The sequence below is a fragment of the Xenopus laevis genome, chromosome 4S (assembly GCF_017654675.1).
Source record: "Xenopus laevis strain J_2021 chromosome 4S, Xenopus_laevis_v10.1, whole genome shotgun sequence".
In the NCBI taxonomy this organism is placed as follows: domain Eukaryota; kingdom Metazoa; phylum Chordata; class Amphibia; order Anura; family Pipidae; genus Xenopus; species Xenopus laevis.
In genome coordinates, this window is record NC_054378.1 from 88,817,568 (window position 1) to 88,834,781 (window position 17,214).

The 17,214-nt window shown below is 36.0% G+C and overlaps 1 protein-coding gene across 5 annotated transcripts in view; it reads right to left on the bottom strand.

Moving 5' to 3' along the window:
* col11a1.S (collagen type XI alpha 1 chain S homeolog) overlaps positions 1-17,214 on the bottom strand; it is a 120,201-nt gene that overhangs the window by 90,451 nt on the left and 12,536 nt on the right. For all 5 annotated transcript variants that reach the window (XM_041561555.1, XM_041561552.1, XM_041561551.1 and 2 more), the window contains exons 2-4: positions 12,725-12,892; positions 5,107-5,320; positions 279-441 (exon numbers count right to left, since the gene is read on the bottom strand). In XM_041561555.1, coding sequence (XP_041417489.1) covers positions 279-441; positions 5,107-5,320; positions 12,725-12,892 — 545 coding nt within the window. The remainder of the gene's footprint in view (positions 1-278; positions 442-5,106; positions 5,321-12,724; positions 12,893-17,214) is intronic.

Genomic DNA, 17,214 nt, shown 5'->3' on the forward strand with positions numbered 1-17,214 from the left:
AAATCGTACGATCCTACGATTAAATTGTTCGAATCGTTCGATTCGAAATACGATCGTAGCACGATCCTACGATCTTAAAAATCCAATGAATTTGACTTAGAATGTCGAACCAGCCTAGTCGATGGTCGAATTTCGACGTTTTTTGCACTTCAAAATTCGACCCTTGATAAATCTCCCCCTAAGTGTATGAAACACAGACAGAAATTACATTTAATGTCACCATACCTTTAGATCAAAGTGGACAAGTTTAACAAATTTAAAGTTTAACCCTTTCTTACCTCAAACACTTCCTCGTCCGACTTGCGGGTTCCAAACAAAATTTTTCCATTGGTTTGCAGTACAGGTTTGTCGCTCCTTGGGAGGGCTAATGTGATTTTCTTCTTGCAGTCTACGATAATTGTGATCTCCTTCTTTTCCACACTGATTGCAACACGATGCCACCTGTATAATCAAGCATAGATAGTGTCACCAAAGTGTCATTTTAGAGCAGAAAGTTTACAAAACATTGGCTGTAGATATAGCAAGACACTGTTTTCATAGAATTAAAAGAAATCGGAATACTCTATATAAATAAGAATACAGTTACAATATATTCAAGGTAGCATGAGTCTGTTTTACATCTGTTTTGCTCTCTTTATCCAGTCTTTCATTCCCTTCTATACAATTACTTATTTTTTGAGTCCTTGAGTATGATATTTGCACAATACACATGCTTTAAATTAATATTCAGCAGCTACAATACCTGTGATTTTATCTTCATAGATGGCCCATAGTAACAGTACAGTCACCGAGAGATCACAATAATAAAAAAAAAAGACCAGGACTTATGCATTCAAGGAAAAATAAAAGATTGCTTAAAACATATTAAGCTAAATAGTACAATGTGTATTTTTAAATAAAATAAAAAAATCCTGTTTTCAATTAAGTGGCTACATGGCAACCATGTGGTTTTATAAAAAAAAGATCTCAAACCTCTGTATAAATAGCTAAAGGCCTTGTATAAGGCAATTTCTTTAAACAGAGCAGCAGTGGCCCTTACTTTTTCCATTCTTAACAATCTCATTGTTTATGAATTAAACAGCTATTAAATACTCCCAGCCCTGGCAGATAATCAATACCAACATTTCTGAAAAACTGAGCATAGCTGGAGTATCAAGTGGAGAAGGGGAGATGGGAACTACAGGTTTTGCATTACTTTGCATTCCTTTTACAGGCAGTAATTAATGTGAATGGGTACAACATTTATGCAGATATAGGCAGTGGTGTAAGGTATAATTAATGATATGCAAATTAATGCCGGGTTCGTGAGGAATGTGAAGCAGTGGTGAAATTTAGCTCATCAACCTTTTTAAAGGAGAAGGAAAGGCTAAAATTAATCAAGGTTTATCGGAAAGTTCTATATAAATAAACTAGTTAACCCTCAAAGTAATGCTGCTCTGAGTCCTCTTTCAAAAGAAACACAGCATTTCTTTCCTTTTATTGTGTACACATGGGCTTCTGTATAAGACTTCCTGTTTTCAGCATAACCTCCAGGGCAGGGCTTGAGCATGCTCAGTTTGCTCCTCTCCCCCTCCATCCTCCCATCCCTACTGTAATCTGAGCTCAGAGCTGTAAGTAAGCAGGGAGAGACTCAGGAAGTGATGTCACACCAAGCTTTTATGGCAGCTACTATGCTAAACAAACAGAGACAATGTCTAGAGAGGTATGGTAAAGCATTCTGCAGAATAAATATATCGCTCTAGCTTGCATTAGTGTGGCTAATCTGTTGGCAGTAAACTGTCTTCCTTTCCTTCTCCTTTAACTGCTAAAATTTGACACAGTCAAAAATTCATTAATAACACTTTGGTTTTAGAAAAAGTAAAAAAAAATAATAGAAAACCCAAAAGCAGTTGGAAAAATCCTTATTTGTGGTGTAGCATTTATGAACTGCCATTTTAACTTCCAACCTGCAATGACACTGCAGGTTTACTAATTCTTACAATAAAATATAAAACATAAACAAAACAAAACAAAAAAACACATATTTATGGTTTTATGAAAAAGTAATGGCATTTCCAGCTTCACATCCAATTAGCCTGTAGCAGTGATCAGGGAATGCTTGCCTGTCTTTCACATATTTTATTATGTGGCTGGGAACACAGCTCTGTATAGTCTGATATAGTCATTAGTTATAGGTCATCCAAAATTTTTCATATGAAACTTTGCAGGTGCAGCTACCACTGTGTAAACACTACTGTAGTTTTGGTCCTCAATCTCAGGGACTTCAAAGGAGGATACAAATTCTTACTTTCTAGACTTCAATAAAAATCACCTGGACCTATGAGTCAGTTTGCTGAGCTGGAATCACCCTGAATTCCACCAATGTGCCACTACCCAAATACAAATTACACATTTCACAAGAAAAGATGAAATTAAAGATACCTAATGCAAACTAGTTTTGGAATTTTGTTGGTTATAAGAAAAATAATAACCATGTGTGTATATATGTAGTATAACTTAAGCATGGTTCAGTTATTATGACCCTCACTTAGGGATTGGCTGTCAATCTCCACTCCCTTCCAATGAAATGACAGATAGTGAGCAATATCTTACCTATATATGCTTTATGTGCTTTCAAAAATAATACAGCAGGTTATTCCAACAAATTACTACTATGGAGGGGGGTACGCTTACATAAATATATCTGCTTTCACATTCCTAAAAGCCCACATCCTTCTCTGTTTAATACAATAACTGTGAATTAAAGAGCAAGTTAATCCCAAAATAAAAATGTGTCTAATAAAAGGAAACTAATAATTCTAAGCAACTTTCCAATATACATTAATTAAAAATTTGCAGTGCTTTTAAAGTTATTTGTAAAAATGATTGCTATTTAAAGCAGCATTTGCCTGTCTTTTTGCACAATGTTGCCAAAGACAAGTCTGCTAATCAGCTGCCTTTCTTACATTGTATCAACAGTCTGAGCTATCAGGGCAGAGAATAGAAAGGGTCAGACAACCACTGCTTTCGATACCAATACATATACAAATAATTTTAAAAACATTGAAAATGTTTAATGAATGTAATTATGTTTTCTTTTATTAGGCAATTTTTAATTTTGGGGTTGACTTGCCCTTTAAAAGGGATTTTTATTAACGCCTATCATCAGTGTAATAGGAGTGCTCCTGTTACTCATTCATGATATCAGAAGTTTGCTAATATAATGAAAAGGTAAAAATAACAAACAAAAAACAAATATTTGTTCAGAAAAGCAGTTTGGGTAATCGTATATCAAGTTCTGTTGGTAGACATATGTCCCCTTTAAAACTACTGGCATAAAAGCATATGTATGGCCTGGTACCACCAGTATCCAGCATATGTTCTGTATAGCTTCAACAAGGCTACCCAGGATAGGATAATGTTGGGTAAGAACTTTAAACCTGTTGATGCAGAGAGCTGCTTTAATGGCTGATTTAATGGTCCTTGAACACCAATTATAGTAAACACCAGGACCTCAATCATTTGAAAAAGTTCCAACAACAATAATTAGAGATGCAATGTAATCAGTGAAGTCCAGACTCACTGCTGCTAGACACAACTCCATTACCATTCCCAAAACAGAATCTTGAAGAAGACCCTCAATCGAGTTGGAATACAAAGATGAGCACAGAAGCAGCCAAAAGGTTGGGACAATCAGCTGAAAATGACAGTGGCTGAGGTCCAAACACAGGAACACGTTTGTTTTTGTAGGTTAGAAAGTTTGCAAACACTATGTTCTGGAAAAGGAATATAACCTTCTTGCCAATTTAAAGTGTGTCAGAGTCCATCTTGGTAGTGGGTAGTTGCCTACCCAAAAACAAAAATAGTAAGTTGCCCTGATTCAGGGGAATGTCAGAGATAGATTGAAAATAAATTAGATTTTTAGCAGTTAATAAAAATGCAGATTTTATTTTTCAGTTTTAGTTTTGCTCATGCCATTTAGAAATCAGGAAAATAAAACTGGTGAAGAGGACCATAGAGACTGTACATCAATCATCCAATCAAAGGGACTATATGGGCATATGTCATTGTTAGATATAATTCATATACAAAAATGTGCCCTTTATTATATGCATAGTTTCATGCAGCTTTCAAAAGTCATTAAGCATCTGGAATTCCTTGGCACTTACAGCACCTTTAGTGAAATCAAAATAACTTGATCAGCCCCACAAGTAGCATACTGGGTTTGCTAGTTTTTGAAATTAAAGTGATATCAGAACAGGTCCCTGGCACAAACATAAAAGCAGTTTCTAATAAAAAACAGCAAGCAAAGTCAAGGAAGATTATGTTGGTGAATAGAAGGAAGAGCACATTCGTCCAAACAGATGTTTACCATTAAGAATATATTTCCTTGCCTTTTTCTTTTTTTGACAAAATCCATTCATAGCCAAAGAGGCCACTGGTATATATAAAGCTTTTATGTGAATTCTACACTTTTGCTCAAAACAAAATATAATAACGGTTACATTTCACATAGGCACCTTAAAAGGAGAACTCAACCCCTCCCCCCACCCCTTTGGATCTCTTTGGGAATGCACAGTTGGAGCAGTCTTCCAGTTCATATCAACTGTGCATGCGCCAAAAGTGGCAGAAATTGCAGAAGAGAAGGAAGAGGGACCTGAAGAATACAGACAAGCCGGGAGAAGGTGCCCGTGAGCTCCGTTTAGGCGGCACTTATTGGTGTTATCACCTATGTGTGGAGCAGGGAGGAAGGACTATGTAGGGTTCTGGGTAGGGGTTTTTATTATTGGGGGGTTTATTTCTCCTTTAAAGGAAAACTATACACAGTGAGTTGTAGGATCCCAGGGGATGGCCCTTAGTTGTTAAAATGGAAATTTTCTATTTAGGATTACCCTATGGCACATAATAATATAAAAGTATATTATGATGAAAATGGTTTATTTACATAAAAAAGGGTTTTACATATGAGCTGTTTCATGCAATATATTTTTATATAGACCCACATAGAGACGCACATTTCTAAATTGTATACATATTTACAAATATTTGTCCATTAATTGAAAATGCAGTCCCAAAAACAAAAAGACAAATTCCAGTCATATCAGATTATGCACAAGAACTACTTACTTGCCATCTGCAATGTTAACAGTGCTAAAAGTGGGATACTCGTCAGGGGTAGGTTTTCCTAGATGATCTTCATATATAAAGATAGGGGACCTTCCAACCTCCACTCCAAGCTGCTGTGTACCTTTTTCATTGTAAATGGAAAGGAGGAATGACTGCAGACCCTTCTTGGGCTTGACTGTCAACAGGACTGAGAAATCTGTTGGGAATACTCCCCCTAAAAAAAGGAAGATGTTTAAATTGTTAGATGTCAATGATATTTCCCCTCACATATTAGACCCACAATGAATACATCTGTAAATTTAGAGCACTTAAAGATAATCATGTATGTATTACAAGGGGGTAACTCAGAATTTCATCAGTGAGCTCAGTAAAACTAAAAGCAGCACTAAGGGCCTGATAAGCATTAGATTAAACATGAGGTAGCTTATACAGAAAACTTAACTAAACACAACAGGGGATAAAGAAGAGCCATGCCTGCAAGTTAAAAGGATGACTCTACCAGGTGTTACTTATAGTAGGGTTAGATATTCTGTTAATTATATCCTTATAATACACAAAAACCATGAATACCTTGTAAATTATATCCTTATAAACGGTGAGTTCTGATGTCATTTCTGTCACATGACTCACTGAAACTTGTGTATTATAATAAATATAGTACCCCCAGTTGCAAAATATGAGGATATTAGAAGTTACCTCGGTGATGGAGCTCCTTGGTGATTCTTATATTTTACAATAAATTACAGCAAATTATTCAGCATATAAAAAGCCTGTTTTACAGCTTCTAGGACACACTGAGGTGATTTCTACAAGGACCTAGGATGATTAGGGTCTCACCTCTAGCCACTTGACCATACTGGGAGTAAAGCGTAAATAGGCGAGGGTGGCACACGTGTGTTAATTACTATAGGGCACCCACCCTGCTATTTTTATCTTAACAAGGAAGCTCCATACCACTTTACAATAAATCAAGATGCTATAAGCGAATCACACTTGAGTTCAGGTATAGAACCTATTATCCAGATTGCTCGGGACCTGGGGTTTTCTGGATAATGGATCTTTCTGTAATTTGGATCTTCATACCTAAATTATATTAGAAAATCATGTAAACATTAACTAAAACCAATAGACTGGTTTTGCTTCCAATAAGGATTTATTATATCTTAGTTTGGATCAAGTGCAACGTACTGTTTTATTACTTCAGTGAAAAATGAAATCATTTTTAAAGATTTCAATTATTTGGATAAAATGGAGTCTATGGGAGACAACCATTCCGTAACTGAGAGCTTTCTGGATAATGGGTTTAATACTGTATCCCATACCTGTACCAAGGAAGCGCTGAAATGCAATTTTAAACACCAAACTGGCCTTCTCTGTATTTTTTGGCCCTGCATAGCATAATGTAGAACTGAAAGTAACAAGTAAAAAAGTCCCATCTATGGTTAACTGAATGTTATATCATTGATTTGAGTGCTACTTTGCATAAGCTAGCAAAGAAAAGGGCTAATGTCAGTGAAAAGCAGAAAATGTTACTTCGGTTCTGATATGGTTCAAATGTCAAATGTGGCCTTTTGACCCTGGAGTGAAAACTGGGGTCAACTACCTCATGCGTCAGCATCACATTCATTTAACATGCATGAACGATTTGACACAACCAGTAGTTTGATTTAAGATTTAATTAGTCTTTTATATACCAAATTAGGTTCATGTTTTCTTTTCTATACCAGTTTGAAAGGTAGAATGTAGTTTATGTTTTTTAGCAGCACTACCAGACCCCTCCAGCACTTAAACTGAACCCTCACATGTAACGAGAGTACTTTGAGTAATGCGTACATGACGTATTTGAAAAAATTACAGCAGGGCATTATATACAAATATACTGAATGTCTCCCACAGAAAACTAAGGGGAAATTGTGGGAATTGAAAATATAACAATTTAAGGGTGTAGAATAAACTTCACTGAGCCTATGTAAGTGACCTAGGACCTCAGAACCTGCATTGTGGAGGAATGGTCAGTACTCGGCTCTTTGACCCAGTGCAAATGAAGTAGGAGCCTCAGGGTGTATATTGGTTTAGCAGATGCATACAACAATATCCCATTTGTTATAAGGTTGTACGGGTTGTTATACAAGAGCATGCAGCATACACACAGTGCAACATTTTCAAGGGGTAGTCAACCTTAAATTAACTTTAAATATGCTGTAGACAGTGGTACTCTGAGACAATTTGCAATTGGTGTTCATTTTTAATTTTTTTTTGTGGTTTCTTAATTATTTATCATATTGTTCAGCAGCTCTCTGGTTATGTATTTCATGCAGCTATCTCCAAGTTATTTAAACAAGAGACAGGAATATGAATAGGAGAGGACCTGAATAGGAGAGGACCTGAATAGAAAGATAAATAATTAATATTAATAAGTAATAACAGTAATATTGCAGCCTTACAGAGCAATAGTCTTTTGGCAGCCAGGGTCAGATATCCTGAAAACTGGAAAAAGGCAGAAGAGGAATGCAAATAATTCAGAAACTATAAGAATAAGAAGTTTTTAATAATGGGTCGTTCTATAACATACTAAAAGTTATCTTAGAAGTGAACTACCCCTTAAAAAATAGGCAAAACAGAAACTATTTGTGCACATGGCTTACAGAAAATTCATAGGGCACAGAGGCCACAAACTACTCAAGTGAAGGTGTGTAACAAAAGAGAGAATAATTCAAGAAAAGTGCCTTTAACTGAACACACATGAGATTTCGTTCCAAAAAAAAAGAAAAAAAAAACTCAGACTGTGGACAGTACTAGACAAAATAAAATCCAGTTGCCGTGATCAATTGCCAGTAAGTGTTGAAGAACGAAAATACTACAGGGATAGAAGCCAAGGGAATAAATTCTGTATTCAGCATGCTTTTATTTAATAAACATGAAATAAAAGGTGCCTTTTAACCCAACACATTTATTAAAGGGAAAGTCAACCTGTGTCTACAAATATCATATTTAAGGTATGCGAATTACATTAATGGTAGTTATATATCAATCAGGTGCTACAAGTCAAGCATTGAATTATGACAGTGCTTACTTTATGCTTGCAGGATACAGAAACTATTGCTTCCACTATATCTGGGTCCCATATTCATTTAATCCAGTTTATAACAATTTGTACTGCTTTCACCAATGGTATTCTGAAACTGAAACCTATTCTTTAATGTATCTCTTGCTAAAAGTATATTATGCATTCTTCTTGTTTATTAGATTGAATTTTATGGACATTTTATTAAATCAGCTAGGCCTACTCCATTAAAAAAGTCCAGCTGAGATCATCTGTAGTATAAAAAGAGAATATTGTTGCTTTAGTAAAACTATTTTAAATACAAGGATCTTACTCATATTGCATCTTAAACATATCCAGATATGTTCTACAGTCAGGAGTCTCTGCCTAAGTGTAAAGGTTTGTAAAAGAGACTCGAATATGAATAGGAGAGGGCTTGAATAGAACTATAGGTAATAAAAAGTAACAAAAGAATTGTTGTCTTACAGAGAAATAGTCTTTGGACTGCAGGGAGCAGAGACCCATAGGAGAAGCATCGGAAGAAGGCAAATAATTAAAAAAACTATTAAAAAAATGAAGACCAAGTGATAAGATGCTAAGAATAGTGCATTATATAAAATTCAAACCATTAACTTCAAGATGAACTTCAAAATACCTCAAAAAGACCTCAGTAAGCAAGCTCTGGCTCTTATGTATAAGCATTAATGTCTGCTTTCTAGTATTCACACGTACTGAGTGACAAAAACACTGGGGCATAGAGAAGAATAACCAAAAGGCACACATTTTATGATTCCTAGATTTGTAGGCTTGTAGAAACACATGTCAGAACAAATCTGCCTAAGGAACGTTCGTACTTCTTTCTTCAAAGGGAGCCAAAAGGAAGCAAAAAAATCTACCAATAGTGAAAAAAGCTTGTATAGACTGTGCTCTGCTACAGTGCTATAACTATCTATGACTCCTGAACACCTTGCTACTGCTACACAAGTTCATACAAGAATCTCCCTCAGATCTGCCCTCACAAGCCAAAGCATGTAAAACTCTAGAACAAATCCTCTCCAACCAAGAAGGTATATTTTCCAATAATTTACTAGGCCTGTGTGCTACTGGTGATTTTTATTAAAGGAAAACTATACTCCCAAAATGAATACTTGGGCAACAGATACTTTATATCATATTAAGTGGCAATATATCATATTAAGTGGCAAGAATCTTACCAAACTGGAATATATATTTAAGTAAATATTGCCCTTTTACATCTCTTGCCTTGAACCACCATTTTGTGATGGTCTCGGAGTTGCCTCAGAGATCACCTGACCAGAAATACTACAACTCTAACTAACAGGAAGAAGTGTGGAAGCAAAAGACACAACTCTGTCTGTTAATTGACTCATGTGAACTAACAAGTATAGTTTGTTTGGTATGTTCGTGTACACAGTGAATCATACAATCCCAGGGGGTGGCCCTTATTTTTTAAAATGGCAGTTTTCTATTTAGGATTACCCAGTGGCACATACTATTAAGAAAGTATATCATTATGAAAATGGTTTATTTACGTGAAGCAGGATTTTACATATGATCTGTTTTATGCAATATCTTTTTATAGAGAACTACATTGTGTGAGGGGTATAGTTTTCCTTTAAAGGAGAAGGAACGCTACAGAGGCATTTTATTCTCCCTGCTCTGGGCTCAGATTACAGCAGAGAAGGGAGGGGAGGGGGGAAGAGGAGCAAACTGAGCATGCTCTTGCCCAGGGCAATGAGGTTTAAGCTGAAGGCAGGAAGTCTGATACAGAAGCTCAAGTGTAAACAATAGAAGGAAAGAAATGCAGTGCTCCTTTTGACAGGGGACTCAGAGCAGCACTACTTTGGGGGTTTACTGGTATATTTAGATGGACCTTTCTGATTACTTAGTTTTAACCTTTCCTTCACCTTTAAGGCTTTAATATCACCTGCAATCTTGTAGAATGGATTATGCACTATAAATACAATTTGTTGAAACCGGAGGGCTCTTTAATAAATGCAATGCAATCATGCTTGCTCTTTGCAAGTGCACCAGCCTCATCTCAAAAATATGAACCTGGAGGCAATTTGTATCAATTTATCACCACTTGACAAATCCTCCTATCAGCAAAGGATGACTGTTATTAGTTATACGTCTCCACTTGGTTAGACTATTTAAGAATGCACGTACAAACCCTTTCTGTAATGGTTTTTTTTTTTATTCACAAAAAAATTAAAGAAAAAACTATAATTTACAACAACAAAAAATGTGCCTATCACCAACCAAACAGTGATGATTGGTGCACCATGGGAATACTGATGGTGATGTTGGCATTGAGATTCACACACAATGCCTCCCCAAGTAATAAACTAGCAACCAATTGAGGTAAACGATATTTAAATATTTTTCTTTTAACTGAGATTAATGCTACATTTTTTGTTTTGATGTTTCCGTCACCCCCAAGGGGACTTGCACACAGTTTGATTTTGATTATTTTGTTAACATCTGAACTTATGTAGAAATAATTTTAATTCAGATATTAAAATTAATTAGTGCTCACTGTGCAAATGTAACATCAGGAAGCCTTAAGGCATCTCATTTTCTGTGAAATAGTTTCATAAACTGAAACGAGTTATCAAAATAAAACTATTCTTATGTAGAAATTATATATGTATAAAATCAATATAGGTTTATTTGTTTTTCTGGGCAAACTACTCAAAGGCAACATTGTTCTTTTTCACGAATTAGGGAATTCAATCACGCTGGGTGGTCTGGCAGATTTAAAAACAGTATAGAATTCTAAGGAGCAACAGAACTGTGCAGGCTTGTGTGATGAAAAGTCACGTGATTTTTCCGATTCGATCCAGCTAGGCACTTGGATGTGGCCGAATTGAAATCCTGCTGGAAAAGACCGAATCCTGGATTTGGTGCATCCATATATTTGATTGGTTGCTATCAGAAACTAGATGGGTGCAAACTTTAGATTTTTATTATATTACAAATTTCATTGACAAATAACTGTCTAAATTGTAAATTCCTCTCCAATACACCAAATTGCTAAGGCTTTAAGCAATATGTTCCATAACCTACTACATGTATCTAGCTTTCACGTTTACCTCAAAAATCTCTAAGGTGGCCATACATGTGTATGTGTATGGGGACCTTCAACTGGCCTACTCAAACAAAATCTGACTGAAAAAGTTCCAGATATAGATTGTGCAGGTTTAAAAATCCATCTGAAGCAAGGGCCACATTGGCTAGCTCATGCAGTCCTTGCCTAGATGTCCTGTGTCTCCTGTATGGCCGGAGAGCCAAACAATTTGATCAGCCTAAAACCTAAAGGTGTGCAAATCAGGAAAATATCATTTCATATATGGCCACCTTAAGTGCTTGAAGCTTTTATGAAATATCATATACTTTCTGGCTAGGTTGTATATTTATGGGATCTCTTATTTGAAAACCCATTATCCTGAAAGCTCTGAATTTTGAAAAACCATGTCCCATAATGTTTTAATATTCTTTTTTTTTTTTTTTTGCTGTAATAATAATACAGTACCTTATATTTGATGGTGACTAAAGCTTAAGCTATTATGTTCCTTTACTCAGAAACACCACTTGTATGTATGTATGTATATTTTTATTTGTAAAGGGCTCCTTGAGGGCAATGCACTGTACAACAAAACAATAAATTAGTAGTAACAAACAAGGGGTCATTGGAATAAAAAGTAACAATAAGTGCATTATTAGAAATACAATTCACAAAAATATAAAATATAATTACAATGCAGATTAAGTGCTCAGTGTCAAGGAAACAAAAGGCTAGAGGACCCTACCCCGTAGGGCTTACAGTCTAAATGGAAGGGTAACATACAGACACAATTCAGAGGGGTAATAAGGTGCTGTGGGTTACAGTTTGTTACACTGTTATATAAGTGCCAGTTCAGGTGTTATCCAGGTGCTCCCAGAGGTAGTCTTTGAGTTTTGTTTTAAAAACATTGAAGGAGGATTCTCTCCTGAGAGATTCAGGAATGGCATTCCAAATATAAGGAGTCGCAAGAGAGAAGGGTTTGATATGAGAAACAGCAGTAGTAGTGGGGGGGTACAACCAAGCGGTTGCTCTGAGAGGAGCGGAGGTTTCGGGCAGGAACATATAGAGAGACAAGAGATGAGATGTATTTAGGTGCAGAGGAATGAAGGGCTTTGAAGGTTATGAGGAGGAGTTTATAAGTTATTCTTTGTTTTATAGGAAGCCATGATAAGGACTTCAGTAGCGGAGGGGCCTGTACCCTTTTGGATGAGAGGAGGATAATTCTGGCAGCAGTGTTTAATACAGACTGTAGAGGGGAGAGATGGGAGTTAGGTAGGCCAGTTAGGAGAAGGTTACAGTAATCTAGTCTGGATAGGATGAGAGCATGCATGAGTGTCTTGGATGTATCAGGTGAAAGGAAGGGACGCACCACTTCCCAAGTATTCTGGAAAGTAGATCTCATACCTGTACTATTATGGCAATTCACAGTAAATGGGTACTTACATGTGTAACATTGTAAAACAAAACATACAAATCATGGAACTTACCTGGAAATAATCGCTTTGTTGGGGTGCTAAGCCGGGCATTTTTCTGAACTTTAAATGCTGTATCTGATCCTGTGGCTGCCCTTCTGTTTGTGCAAAATCCTGCTGTTTTAGATACGCCTGCTGGTAAACTGTGAAATTCTAATGCTTTGAGTACATCAACAGGTCCAGCTGAAAATGAAGGAAAAACAAATGTTTTTGAATGTCTTCAAATAAAAGCAAAAGAAGTGCATCTCTGTAAGTTTTCAGGGACACCTGCTGCTTGGCAAACTGTTAGGGACACTGGCAGATTCGGGGAGATTTAGTCACCTGGCGACTTTTCGCCTCTTCTGTGGGGCGACAATCTCCCAGAACTGCCTTCCCCCTGCATTGGCGCTGGCGATTTCTCATTATAGCAGGCGGAAGGCAGGGGGAAGGCAGTTCGGGGGGTTTTGCCCCGCAGAAGAGGTGATTAGTCGCCAGGCAACTAAATCTCCCCGAATCTAGCTCCCTTATATGGCTTGAGCTTAGTGTGGCTATCTTGCCACAACCCTATTAACTTACATTTAGAGATTTACATTTAAAAGGAAAATATTTCCTGAACAGTAACTCTCTCCTCCTAATATGAAAAAAATAATATAAACTACTTTAAAAAGTTAATTTAAAGAGTCAACATGTGCAAAAATATTTCTATACAATGTTGAAATATTGGTAGCAGAGAATGTATCAAGATAATCTGATACGTAGGCAATGAAGTTTCAGTAAGTGCTTTAGAAAATATTGTAAACCGTGTGTCCAGCGATATTAATGGTTTTTATCAGGGCGTCACACTCAGTATGAGACCAACAAAATGTTCAAAACCATAAAGACACCCCCTGTCTAATACAATGCATGTTCAACTGCTCGTTATGTTTTTGCAAAAAAATCTTTAACAACACAATTAAAACAATCAGGGGAAAATATTCCTTGAACAAATATTTAAAAATTACAAAAATGTTAGTGTGAGCAAAAGGTAGGATTCTATTGTATGGACATTTTAGTGGAACATTAGAAAGGTATATTCCAACTAAACATTTGATTTTAAAAATGTGAGCTGTTGACAACATTTTGTATAGTGTATGAAGTACAGAGTCACATTTTTCAGATGAAATAAGTATAAGAAGCAGTAATCCACCAACATAACACTAAGGGGCAGATTTATCAAGGGTCGAATTTCGAAGTGGAAAATACTTTGAAATTCGACCATTGAATAGAATCCTCCGACATTCGAATTAGAAGTCGGAGGATTATATTCATCATTTGATCGTATTCCGATCGTACAATCGTACTCCGATCGTACTTCGAAGCGATTTTATCGTACGATTTTCCTTCCAATATAAAAAACTTGGAAAATTGCTCTGGAAGGTCCCCATAGGCTAACATAGCACTTCGGCAAGTTTAAGTTGGCGAAGTATTGAAGTCAAAGTTTTTTTGAAGAGACAGTACTTCGATACTATCGAATAGTCAAACGATTTTTACTTTGAATCGAAGTCGAAGTAAAGTCGTAGTATCCTATTCGATGGTCGAAGTATTCAAAAAATTACTTTGAAATTCAAATTTTTTGTACTTCAAAAATTCACTCGAACCTTAGTAAATCTGCCCCTAAAGGTTTTTTTAAAATTTCTATGCAGCTTTTAATCTGCTAAATATATGAGGCACAACTTCATCCCTCCTAAAGGTTAAGACAATTATATAAATATATTACATGATAGGATTTAACATATAAAACCTAGTTCACGAGGGTATATGGCTCATTAGAATTCACAGATTAGCCAGATAAGCATGTAATTTATCACATCAAGAATCAACAAATTAAATGCCTGAGATAGAAAATGCTGTACAACTTTCCCTAATGGTTCCAACAGATAACACCTGTCCCAATGTCCAAATGTGCATTGCTGAATTTCCTTTCTAAACAAATATACAGGTATGGGATCCCTTATCCGGAAACCCGTTATCCAGAAAACTCCGATTTACGGAATGGCTGTCTCCCATAGACTCCATTTTATCCAAATAATTCAAAGTTTTCAAAAATATTTACTTTTTCTCTGTAATAATAAAACAGTAGCTTGTACTTGATCCCAACTAAGATTTATTGAATCCTTATTCAAAGCAAAACCAGCCTATTGGGTTTATTTAATGTTTAAAGGATTTTCTAGTAGACTTCATCTATAAAGATCCAAATAACAGAAAGATCCGTTATCCAGAAGACCCCAGGTCCCGAGCATTCTGGATAACAGGTTCCATACCTGTACTATAAATCCTATCATTTAACATTACAGTTTTGTATTTTAGACTACACTGCAGGAGAGAAAGAAAGGCTAGCATTCCTGAATATAAAGGTGTAATACTGCAAACAAACTTTCAACATTCGAATATGATTATGTAAATTGTGTTGTAAAATAGGAAGTCACTGTAGTGGAAAATCAGCTGCTTACTTTCCCACAGCCGGAAAGAAAACACCATTTAAAAATCAATAAGGTTTACAAATTACATTTATGGTATTACTTCTTTAGAAAGTCCTTTTCCCTCATTCAGATCAAATCATCCAAATAGGATATAACGTTAAGAGAATGTTTTGAAGATGTGAGACTAAATTGGTTCACAGAGCAAAATCAGTTATTTCTCATCTCATTGAGGCACATGTTTTTGTATTAAAATTCTGATAACATTCCCAACTGTCCTAGCGAGCTGAAACGCCTCTTTACTAAATACATTTTAGTATGGCTACTGTCCTTAGCGCTATGTGTGAGCCCTAGTTCAACAATAGGTGGAAGCCTACAGTTTTGTAATTTTTCATTGAAGTACCAAAAAGGCCAATAAATGCTTGCATTTAAACAGATAAATTCTACCTGCTGATTGGTTGCTTAGAGTTAGTATAGCAACCAGGTCTTCAAGCTGACTCAAGGCACACAAATTGCACTGCACTGTGGGTAGGCACAAGGTCTTAGTGGATGGGGCTCTAACACTATTTTGAAAAAACCTTAGCAATTGATGGTAATAGAGCTGTCCCTATTATAATTTTTAGAAAATCTTTTTAAAGAGACAGTACTTTGATTATTGAATGGTCAAATATTCGAACAATTTTACTTCGAATCGAATTCGAAGTCAAGATGCACATTTATCAAGGGTCGATTCGAGGGTTAATAAACCATCAAATTCGACCCTCGAAGTTAAATCCTTCGAATTCGAACATCGAATTCGAAGGATTTGGCGCAAAAGTGGCGAAGTATGTAGTTGAAGTATTTTTTAAAGAGACAGTACTTCAACTATCGAATGGTCGAATAGTCAAACGATTTTTACTTTGAATCGTTCAAATCAAAGTCGAAGTCAAAGGTCGTATTAGCCTATTCGATGGTCGAAGTACCCAAAAAAATGCTTCAAATTTCTATTTTTTTTACTTCAAAATTAACAATCCCTTCCCAATAAACAAAAGGTCAATGAAACGGACATACCATGTGGTTATAGTGAAAACACATTTATCAAAACAGAATGAAAACATAAGTGAATGCATTTTCATGATCTTTTTTTTTGTATGGTATGCAACCGTTATGTAACAATACATCTTTTCTTTCAAAATATATACAGTTCTCATTAGATATACATTTGTCAATTAATTCAGATAATAATCTTGCACTGATCTGATTTTTTCTGACCTGTTGACATGGTCAGGTGAGAATCATTATGCCCATTTTTGTGGCCACATCCCTTAATTACCATGTTCAGTTTACAAAATTTGGCAAGTTATGAAAGTTTGAACACATTTGTTTGGTTTTTATGTGTTATTACAATTTTGTTAATGAAGGTGAATTGACCTTTAAGCTGCAAGTCACAGTTTCCCCAAGAGACCTGCTTATATTAAATTGTTACAAGTGTGTCTTTGCTTATCTTAAATTGTTACAAAAGTATTGAAGTGTACCTGCTGAGTGTTCTGGGCTCTCTGCCAAAAGCCAATTAAGTTAGACACAATGTATCTTTTTGTGGCTGTTCAGTGCAGGAGATCAAAGAGAAAGTCAGGACATTTCAGTAACAACCCAGGACTGCGGGAAAATGGGACAGTTGGGAGGTATGGGCAAAAGAGAACCATTTTTGGGAATTTCAGTACAGTGTATTTGGGCAAACTGGGCAAAATCCCTAAGCATCACAAATGACAATACCAAAGGTAGTTTTCTATTTTTTTTTCTTGGTGTCCCACTACCAAACCTCACTGTTTCACAGTATACGTGCTTGGCTGATGCACTGCAGAATATTTCCCATTTATTTTTATCCAATTTTAGTTTAACTTCAAACTAAAGCTTTGCTTGTCTGTAACATAGCATGCCCTTTGCTCAGAGGAAGAAAGCTGGTGTGAAGCGTTTGATGTTCTGGGTGAGCAGTAGGGGGTTAGGAGTAGCAAAATGCATTTCTGTCATCTCCCAGAGTTCATGAACAATAAATGATGTCAAGTGTGAGCCACTTCTGAAAAAATTACATGT